This window comes from Pinus tabuliformis, chromosome J (genome assembly GCF_031772625.1).
Source record: "Pinus tabuliformis cultivar Carrire ecotype Pingquan chromosome J, CPIR1, whole genome shotgun sequence".
In the NCBI taxonomy this organism is placed as follows: domain Eukaryota; kingdom Viridiplantae; phylum Streptophyta; class Pinopsida; order Pinales; family Pinaceae; genus Pinus; species Pinus tabuliformis.
Genome location: NC_142295.1, coordinates 1287408685 through 1287420058, shown reverse-complemented (window position 1 = coordinate 1287420058; position 11374 = coordinate 1287408685). Strand labels below are relative to the sequence as shown.

General features: G+C 40.9%; 1 protein-coding gene across 1 annotated transcript; it reads left to right on the top strand.

Annotated features, from left to right (window-relative positions):
• Positions 1 to 2376: 2376 nt before the first annotated feature.
• LOC149231970 (cytochrome P450 76T24-like) lies at positions 2377 to 4399 on the top strand. The gene is made up of 2 exons (XM_089376402.1): positions 2377 to 3445; positions 3544 to 4399. The coding sequence occupies exons 1-2, from the start codon at positions 2549 to 2551 to the stop codon at positions 4177 to 4179; spliced, it is 1533 nt and encodes a 510-aa protein (XP_089232528.1). The 5' UTR covers positions 2377 to 2548; the 3' UTR covers positions 4180 to 4399.
• Positions 4400 to 11374: the final 6975 nt, after the last annotated feature.

Below are 11374 nucleotides of genomic sequence, written 5' to 3'. Positions count from 1 at the left end.
GTAATCTTTCAACTGCTTATAGCAAGGTGCGGCACCACAGAACACTTTCTTTTCACCAATACTTATGTTCGTGGACTACGCCTTAATTCACTTTCTCCTACTTAGTTTGTGTTTCGCAACCAAGTATTATTATGTTTATCCTTTATACCAATGAACACCCATACTCATTCATTATCAACAGCAATTATAAACAAGAAGACAATTGCACAGTATAAAGGGGAGGGGCAACTCCCTGCAATATGAGTCTGCCCGAATCAATATATTATATAATCATCACTTTTATAATGTACAAGCTAAATCTTGGGAAACCCCAAATTTACACTTAGTCAATTTTACAATCAAGGTGAACCTCAGTTCACCTTCGTGCGCACCTTGCACGATGGGCGGGTGCTCACCCAAGCCACCAAGACACCCACGCCAAGTCCTGGCACAAACCGGCACTTTGCACGACCGTCGTGCACACCTTGCCCAACACCTTCACCCAACTCCAAGAACGACACTTCTCTACCGTGTGGCTAAACCAAGAACTAGCGCATGAGGTATGCGCCCTCCCTTCTTGCCTTCTGCGCACTTAGACCTGTGCCTCTTCCTCTTGAGCGAAGTTGCTTGTCGATTGATGAACGAATGCTCCCAAAACGCATCCAATATATACACATTGTAGAGGGGGTGGTGGCTTGCCCAGCCGACCACCAAATCCATGTTTACACACCCTTAAAACGTGTCTGAACGCCCATGAACAGGTCGGCCTAGCCTCCAACACGAGTCGGCCTCCTATCTCCATCGTTCCACGCTTCACCATGTATAAATCTCCTATCGCAAGTCATATCGTCGCACATGACTCGCTGAAACGTCGCATTGTCCTCTGCGCGCGCCCGCGTGCCCGCCCGCGCACCCACCGTGTGCGTCCGCTCGCGCGCCCGTCGTGTACGCCCGCCCGCGCGCCCGTCTTGTCCGCCCGTTCGCGCGTCGGCCAGCACGCCCGCCCGCGCGAATAATCGAGGACCTTACACCTTGGTTCGAAAAGCAACGGAGAAAAATCTCCTCGAAAAACTTAATATAGATCACAAAAGCTTAAATTCAACAACAACCATTCAATCAAACAAAATTAATTCAATATATTTTTATAAACCACATTCAATTACTTCAAATAACACTCAATGTATTTTTTAAAAATTCAAATAAACAATCTTTACTATTTAACAAATAAATAATATATAAAATTCAAAAATGCGAAGTGCGCTATGCAAACCTCATTGAGGATCATATGAGATTAGCGATTGTGATTTGTATATGAATAGGATTCGGACGTCGGAGTTTGTGACGCCCCCAGGAGTGAGCAGCACTGCAACTTGCTAATCTACGATGTTAAATTAATTTGCTTACAACTTGTAAGTAATTGCGATGTTAAATTAATTTAAGGCAAGACACAGTAGCCACCACATTAAGTCAAATGCGAGTAGTTGAGATGTTAAATTTAATTAAATTTAATGCCAGCCGTGGGCACCACATTATATCATATCTGACATTTAATAAAATATGATATACAGTGTGGCCGTATGCAGAGGATTCATTCAAATTTATACTTTTAAATTGATTTAACATTGATCCAACTAACTCAATTACTAAATGGCCGAACATCAAATTTAGGTTTTAAATTATTTCTAACTAATCTCTTGTGACTTAATATTATTCTAATTACATGTGAAATACATGAAAACCAAAATATGTTGGTCGTAACGTGAAATTGCAGGCGTACGGTCGGCATGTGAATATTAAAAAAATAAAAAATTGTGGACCTAAGAGGAATATTGTATTTTCAACAGAAGTTTCAATTTACTATGTCTGGATTTGTGTCATTTCATGGGGAGAACAGATGCTAACGGCAGCTTTACAAAAAGGTGGTCGGGAAAAGAATGTGGGGTCATTTTTATTTTGATTTGGGATTTTGAAATATTTTAAAGATCGATGTAAAGTTAAGTGTTCCCTTCCTTGAGTAATTCAACTTCTCTAGAAAATCTGCGATCGCCTCAAACTCAACGGAGAATATATTGGACGGAATTCGTTACGGGATGGCAATCGGAAAACGGTCAGCTCTCTGAATTTTTAGCAGAAACTAGCTTTATAAAGCGCAGTATTTTTATAAGGAAGATTTTGGTTTTTTTCTCATCTAATTTGTTATGAATTTGGGATTTATTCAAATAACAAGTTTGTGAAGTGAATTTTTCACAAATTAATGCTAAATTTACCATAAATTTGAAAAAAATTATTCAAAACTCTTCGCAAACTAATAATAAATATACAATAAAAAAAATCAATTTAAACCTATAAATCAAAATTTAACAACAAATTTCAAACACAAATCCACCCAAGACTCCAAAGAGTCTCGCACATAAACAAAGTTACGATAAAAATTTAAGGTAAACTTCGTGCGTGAGCTACCGTATATACCGCATTCCCCTGCCTATTTAGAAAGAACATCTATCTGTATGCGATTTAATCTCTCTCCTCTGTTCTGCGCATGGCCTGCATCTGCATCTAATCAATCTCAATGAATATTGGAAGCATGTTATTCTGTTCTCTCCTAGGGATCACCTGCGCCATCGTATACTTTCTCTTGGACTTGTATAAGACGAAGACATACTGCAGGCTTCCTCCCGGGCCTCCGGGATGGCCAATTGTGGGAAATCTGTTTCAGTTGGGTAAAAAACCCCACGAATCTCTGTTCCACCTTGCCTCCAAATACGGCCCTCTCATGTCTCTCTCCCTCGGAATGAAAACCACTGTGGTGGTCTCCTCTCCCGCCATGGCAAAGGAAGTTCTCAAAACCCATGGCCACATCTTTGCAGGCCGGATTGTCCCACAAGCAGCCAAAGCTCTTTCTCACCACAAGCACTCATTTCTTTTATGCCAATATGGATCTCGCTGGCGTATGCTCAGACGCATATCTAACAATGAACTCTTCTCTGTCAAGCGGCTAGAAGCTCTGCAAGATCTCAGAAGAGATCAAGCACATCGAATGATTCATCAGATTTTTGAAGACTCCCTGAAGGGATCAGAGTGTGTGAATATCGGACACATTGCATTCCACTCCGCGTTTAATCTGATAGGCAACATGGCATTTGGTAAAGACATGTTCGATTCTAACTTACGAGCATCTGAAGATCTGAAAGACGCTATTTCGAAAATGATGGTGCTACACGCAGCTCCCAATTTGGCCGACTATTTCCCGTGTCTTCAGTTCTTGGATCTACAGGGTGTGTATCGTAATATGGTAATCTGCAGGAAAAAGTCATATGATGTTATGGATAAATTCATAGAGGATCGCCTCGCAAAGAGGAGCAAAAACAGCGACAGAAGTGATGATGGAAAGAAGGATCTCTTGGACGTTTTGCTGGACATGAGAAATGATGAATTTACTCTCCCTGACATCAGGGGCTACTTAAGTGTAAGATTTTCACTATCGCTTGCTGCTATCATACTCACAGAATCCTATCGAATTGTGAAAATATTAATAAACTGTCTGATGTCTAATTCCTTTTGCAGGATCTGTTTACGGCCGGAAGCGACACGACCGCGGTGACAATAGAGTGGGCGATGGCAGAACTCATTCGCAATCCTGAGAAATTGAAACGAGCCCAAGCCGAGCTGGAAGAGGTTGTTGGTCTCAACCGCAGGATGGAAGAAAGTGATACCGAGCGTCTCCCTTATCTCCGCGCAGTGGTGAAAGAAGTGTTTCGATTGCACCCGGCAGCTCCCCTTCTCTTCCCACACAGAGCAGACAGGCGTTGTGAGATCGCGGGGTTCGTGATACCCAAACACAGCCGAGTACTGGTGAACGTTTGGGGCATGGGAAGGGACCCTAAGATCTGGAAAGAGCCATTAAATTTCGTGCCAGAGAGGTTTATTGATGATGAGATGTGTCGTCATGTGGATTACAGAGGAAAACACTTCGAGCTGATACCGTTCGGAGCAGGAACGAGAATGTGCGTGGGGCTTCCCTTGGCAACTCAAATGGTTCATCTGATGTTGGGGTCACTCATCCACTCATTCGAGTGGGCACCTCCCAAAGGGATGAGCGCCGAGCAGGTTGACATGACGGAGAAGTTTGGTGTGGTACTCCAAAAGGCCGTACCCTTGGAGGCAATGGCCACGCCACGCCTACCATCTCATGTCTATTAGAATTTCATCTTGGTATTTTACCCAAACGCTCTTTGCTATGTTATTATTGTCATCAGAACTTTCTCGTGACGGTCTTCCAAGTATAACTAACGTGGCTTAAGTATAGTTTATTGTTTAGGTTTGAGTGGGTTCAATAGTTCACAGTGTGTGTATTAGGTGTATTTTTTGAAGAGAGGTTATCCGTTCCATTTTTTTTGTAAGCTAGGGAAATTTCTATTATCTACGGAAAATTGAAAAATTACATACTAAGGAACCTCAATTCACCCATATGGGAAACCGGATCTGTTGGTTCCTCTTCATCATGCATTCAGTACTGTTTTTCTTTTATCATACCGTCAGAAAAAACTTACAAGACATTAAACCTTCATAATCAGATTGTTTTCAAAGACTGTTTTTTCTAAGATCTACTCAAAGACCTATCTTCACTACTGGTTGTTGTATCATGCAATCAAATTCCCAAAACAGATCTGTAGCAACAAAAATCAGAAAGAGAGAGTTAACTAGCCTCTCAAGCCTCCGCGCGTCCCTTTTTGGTTTCATTTTTGTCCTTGGTATTTATCAGTTCCTTCAGCATCCCCTGTATCTCCTTGATCTGCTCCTTCTGTTGACGCAGTATAACTTCGACATTAGCCATCTCCTTCCTTGCTGCCTGCGTTTCCTGGGCCATCTCCACCATTTCTACAGCGACCTGTTCCATTGCCTTGGCCAAAAGGTGCTTCAGGACCCAGTAAATGTGGAGAGCTTGACGGTATAGGGTTAATCTACCCCTGGTATTGCCTGGGTCTGGCAACTGAGATTTCCACTCTTCCATCTCCGGGTCTGACGGTTCTTCCAGGACTTTGCTTTCCATGACGCCTATGATTTTTCGGATGTCTTCATTTGTTTCCTGATTGTAAGCCTGCTCTGCCTCATGAGCCATCCTACGGATAGATTTCCTCCCCCTTTTTTGTTTTTCCCGTGTCGGGTTTCCCTCCTCTCCATTGTTTTCTTGCCGAGGTCGGCCCTTACCTCGTCGTCCGCGTCCTCTCCCTCTTCCGCCTGTTCTGCCTCGTTTAACATTTTTACTGCTCTGTCCCATTTCGAAGGTCCCCCTCAGGAAACCCTCATCCTGGTTAATCTCCATGTCGTCTGAGCTTTTGATCTCAATTTTGGTTCTGCTCTGATCGAATTGTCTATCTTTGTAATCTTCCGGCTCTGACTGAACTTCTTTATCCCAGCTCGCTGCCATCTTAACTCTCTTAAGTCGTTGTTTATTATTCCTCTGCCAGGTCTCTCCTTTCCTTGCCACCTTCTTCAACGTCTTGCTGTCTGTCATCCTCCTCTTGTTCCGCCTTATAGTTTTATCACCACCTTTCTGTTTATGATGTGTTTGTCCTCCTTTTCCTTTTTCCCTTATTACTTGCATGATACTCTCTGCGATGTTTCTCGAGCTTTGATTTGATTTCCGTACCTACTGCTCTGAATTATCATTAATTACTGTGGTCAGGGGGTTATGGCCGCCGTCCTTCTGTCCTGTCTTGGCTGTCGAATGCTCTTGTCTTGTCATCCCGCTCAGGATCCTCTCGGTTTTTTGATTGCAATTATATTGTTTCATGGGTATCGTGATCTATGAGTTGTCTTAAACTTTCCCATCTTGTCATCTCCAGTTGGTTTGTCCAACTATCATCCACTTTCCCTATTAATTCCTTGCTTCCCCAATTGGCCAATAAATTCCCAGGTTTATTTCCTTCTCGTTTGACGTGAGAGGTGGTCTTGTATTCTATGCCTTTCAGTGTTTCTTCAATTTCTTGGACCAAGCTCGCCGTTCTCCAACTTTTGGCTACCTGCTCCCACTGTTTCGTGTATATTAGTTTTTTTATGGTGCTTATAACCAAGGCTAAGTCTCCTTCGATTTCTACCTTCCTATATCCATTTCTTATCGCAATTTTGAGGCCCTGGTAAGCTGCCATGAATTCCGCTTCATTATTACTCATAGTTCCTCCATGTTCTGCATAAATCCATTCTATATTTCCTTGACTGTCTCTAAAAATTCCTCCGTATCCTATTGGACCTGGATTCCCCTTTGCGGCTCCGTCGAAGTTGAGCTTGATAAACCCTTCATGTGGCCTTTGGAAGACTGCGAGACTTTGTATACCAATAGGTTGTTGTTGCTTTGTTTTTTGTTGAAAGACCATCCCTTGTTCCAAATTCAACCTTCTTAGGATTTCTGCTTCTTCTTCAGAGGTTTTCCAATCTTCCTCTGTCCATACTTCTGCAAGAATTGATTCTCTGATGTATCTCATGGTCCTTTGCCAAACTTCTTCTGGGTTTGATATTTTCTTTTGGAAAATTCTTCCGTTTCTTTCTTTCCAAATATTCCACACATTGAATCCTGCCACCATATTCCAAGCTCTTCTCACCACCGAGCTTTTAAATTTTCCTTCTCCCCAATTACACAGAGTTTGTATGATATCTTGCGGATTTCGTTCAGTTTTTGAAAAGAGATCTCTAGTCTTATCCCATTGGTATTGTGCTACTCTGCAACCATTTAGTAAATGTTCCTGGTCTTCTCCATCTTGGTTGCAGAGGCAGCATCTTGATGGGCCTGAAAATCCTCTTTTTTGAATTTGGTCCCATGTTAGAATTCGTTTCCTTCCTACCAACCACACAAACATCTTTATCTTCGGCCACCATTTATTTTTCCAAAGTTTTCTCCATTTCTGCTCCTCTTCCCTCTGGTCTTGTTGGACTTTTGTATTATATGCTTCCTTAATAGTGAAAGTTCCTTTAGTTTCTTTTCCCCATCGTAGAATATCTTTACCTCCTCTGATTTTTATTTTCCTGGATTCTAATTCCTTACTAAACAAGATTTTTTGGTTCTCAGTTGAATTCCTGTTCCAATCTTCTATTTTTTTCCATTCTCTCCATTCTTCATTTTCTCTTCCTTCTATCCAATAATCTTTGACCGAGATGAGTCCTTGGTCTATCCCTGTTCTGTAAATATCCTGCATTCCCTGTATATTCGCCATTTTCTCCCTTTGTTGCCACGCTTCTTCCCAGAATCTCGCTGTCTGGCCCCCTTTGATTTCCCAAAATGTATTTCCATCTACTATTTCTCTGTTTTGATTAGCCAATTCCCATATAGCTGATCCTCTTGGTATTTCCTGTTTCCTTAATATTCCTTCAGGTGTTGATGGCATATTATATTTTGCTGTCCATATTTCTTTCCAAAGGTCCTTACCTCCTTGCATCCATCTCCATCTTAGTTTTGCTGCTAGAACTTGATTTAGTACAGACGGGTCCCTTAGTCCTAATCTGTCTTTTTCTTTTGTTTTAGTTAGGCTATCCCAGGAGCAAAGTGTCCATTTCTTTTGTTGCTTAGGCCCTCCCCGTAGGAATTTTCTATAAATCTCTATCAGCTTGTTGCATATCCCTTTTGGTGCTGCCATTACTGATAGAGGATATATTGGGATCGCATGTATGGTTGATTTGAGTAGTACGACTCTTGTAGCAAGATTCAGGGTGCGGAAAGACCAATTTTCTAATCTTTTCATGATCTTTTCTATTATGGATCTCCAGTTTCCTATTTTTAGGGATGATGAGTCTAGCATGGTTCCTAAATACTTTGTTGGGAGCTCCCATTTTCTATAACCCAGTGTTCTGGTTAAGTGATTTTTGATGGGATCTGTTGTATTAAAAAAGAACGTTCTTGACTTTTCATTATTTATCTCCATACCTGAACCTTCCATAAACACCTCTAGTATTCTCCTTATCCGTCTCACCTCTTTCAGGGATACTTTACAGTATATCATGATATCGTCCACGAACTGTTGGTGGGTGACTATAGTGTGATTGCCCCATAACCTTAGACCTTGGATTTTTCTTTCTCTTAATTCTTTTTTGAAATATCTGCCTAATCCTTCTGCTGCTATTATGAAGAGAAAGGGGGATAAGGGATCACCCTGTCGAAGGCCTCTTGAAGCATTAAAAGTAGCAGATGGGGCTCCATTTAGCAAGATGGAAAAATTTGGCGTTGAGATCATACTTAAGACCCATTTCACCCATCTATCACAGAATCCAAAGGCTTGAAGGATGGCTTCTAAATATTTCCAATTTAATCTATCATAGGCTTTTGACAGATCTAATTTAATCAGCATTCCTTTTTCCTTTTTCACCTTTAAGGTGTGGATTACTTCCTGGGCCACCACTAATCCATCCAAAATCTGTCTTCCTTCTACGAACCCAGTTTGTTCTGGGGATATTATGTTCGGGAGGATGGATTTCAGCCTCTGGGCCATCACTGATGCCACTATCTTGTAGATAACATTACATAACGCTATAGGGCGAAAGCCTTCAGCTTGATCCGAGTGGGTGGTTTTAGGAATGAGAGTTAACAGAGTAGAGTTTATACCTGGCCATATTCTTTGATGAATTCGAGCTTCCTCCACCACTTCTAGGACTTCTTCAGCAAGGAAGTGCCATCCTGCTTGGTAGAATTCTACCGTATACCCATCTGGCCCAGGGGCTTTGTTCCTTTTCATATTCCTAACTGTTTCCTCCACTTCTTCCATAGTAATTTTCCTCATCAATGCCAAATTCTGATCTCTAGTTACCAGTTTAGGGATCTCCTTGCTTATCTTCGTTATAGCCTCTGTTCTGTTTTCCTGAGTTTCACTTAGAAGATTTTTGAAATGATTAACCAGTACTCTTTCTATTTCATCATGCTGAAGTATACGCTGACCTTCTTGGTTCTTAATGGAGAAAATTCTGTTTCTTTGTCTATGCTGTATCATTGCTTTATGGAAGAACTTAGTATTCCTTTCTCCTTCTCTAAGCCACTGAACTCTTGACTTCTGTCTCCATAAGATCTCTTCTTGTTTTCTTCTCTCTTCTAATTGATTTATTATAATTCCTTCTTCCTTTATTCTATCTTCCTGTAAACCTTCTAATATATCCATCTGTTGCAGCTCATTCATTCTTTGCTCTAGGCGCTGTTTCTCTTTAAGAATATTTCCAAATTCTTCTTTATTCCACTTTTTTATTTTGCCTCTCAACTCTTTTAATTTGAGTTGGAAGGTATGCATTTTATTTTTTCCTTTTTGTTCGCTCTTTTTCCACCACTCTTCTAGTTTCTCTATCAGCCCCTCGTTTCTGAGCCAAAATGCTTCGAATCTAAATGGTCTATTATTAGGTCTTTGCTTGAGATCTATTTCCATCTTAATCGGCCAGTGATCAGATCCTGCAACCGGTAGAATTGTGGCTTCTATGAAAACATCTTTCATCATTATTTCTTCAGAAATTAAGAATCTATCTAGTCGTGATGCAATTTGGTTAGCTCCCCCTCTTCGGTTGTTCCAAGTATGTTTTCCATTTACAGTTTGAATATCAACCAAGCCCTGCTCCCTTATCATATCTCCAAACTGTTCCATAGCTGTATCTATTCTTCTTAGGCCTCCTCTTTTCTCCTCTAAGCTTCTAATCAGATTGAAGTCCCCTCCTACTATCCACGGTTTTTCAGGGATTAGAGTCCTCATTGCTTTTAGATTTTGCAGGAAATTTTCCCGTTCTCTTTGGGTATGAGGTCCATAAACACCTGTTACAATAACCTCCTCTGTTGTTCCTATAATCTTTGCAGTTCCTGTTAGGAGTCTTGGGAAACTTATCCAATTGTCTATTTGTATTTCTTCTGGGTTCCAAATTATTACCAATCCTCCCGCACTCCCAATCGCATCCCGTCCCATCATTTCATATCTGTTCTTGTTTCTATTCAATATATCTCTCATTTTCTCTGTACTTATTTTTGTTTCTTGTACTATCATTATGCTAGGCTTATCTTTTTTCAGTCTGTCATTTAAATACCTCTGCTTGCCTCTACTGTTGAGGCCTCTTATGTTCCAGCTTGTGATAATCATCTCAATAGTTTTGGGGGGGATTGAAATACCTCTGAGAGAGGTATAACTCTTCCTGAATTCACCAACATTTCTACCACTTCTTGAATTGTTTCACTTAGTGTTCTTCTACCTCTTTTTCTCCCTCCTTTGCCAGTACTGCTCATTCCTATATTTTGGGTTTCCTGCATCTCCATCTTCCTAATTCTTCTGTCTTCAATTATTCCTTTTTTCTCTTTGTATCTTTGAAAGGCTTCTTTATACATCTATTTCTGTTCCTCTGGAATAAATCTTTCATCGAGCATATTCCATTCCTGCAGAAGCTTCCTCATTACTTGTTCTTCTTCCTCGCCTTTTGTTCTCTGTGGATCTATTTCCATTCTTCGTTGGTCTTCTTGGTTTTCTATTGATTCCTCTGTTGCTTCTGGACCTTTATCTACTTGATCTACCTCTTTATCTGCATTCTCCTTTATGACCTCCATTCCTTCTATTTCCTCATCTTCTTTCTCCTCTGCTTCCACTTCTTCTTCCTGTAAGACTTGGAATTTGTTTTGGGATTCTATAATATTGATTCCTTTTTGTTTGTCCGGTTGTGTCTTGTTGTTCCCTCCTTTTTTCTTTCTCTGCACTTCTCTGAAGTTCTCGTCCTCCTGTCCTGATTCCTTCGCCGTGTTTCTCCTTTCATTGTCTACTTCCTTTTCCTTTTCTGATAACGTGATAGGGCATTCCCGGTATAGGTGTCCATACTCATGGCATCTTCTGCAGCGAAACGGGATATGTTCATAATCAATTGGTTGGTGCCAGATCTCGTCATGGTATTCCAACTCTATTGTGTCTGGAAGTGGCTCTGTTATATTCATATACACACAGATTCTTGCGTATGTTGTATATCTTCCCCTCTTTGTCGATTTTGCCACTTTCACAAAAGATCCTACTGCGTTCCCTATACCCTCAAGGATTTCTGGGTCCCAGAATTCTATTGGTAAACCAAAGAGCCTGATCCATACTGGAACTTGTAGCATTTTTTCTTTTTCTGGGTTGTAACAGTCTACCCAAGGTCTCATAAATAATCCAACATTATTCATGAAGTAAGGTCCTGTCTCAAAGATCCTTTCCTTGTCCTCTAGATTTGAGAATATTACTGTGAAAAAGCCCTTCGCTCCCAGCTTTATTTCCACATGTCCTTTTGGTTTCCACCTTTGTTGGATCCATCTGAAAAGATCTCTCTCTGCTGGCCAGAACCCTACAAATTTACAGATCAAAGCATAATCCTTCATATAACTTCTATATTCCTCTAATCTGTTATTAGGTATAACAAACCTGGGTTT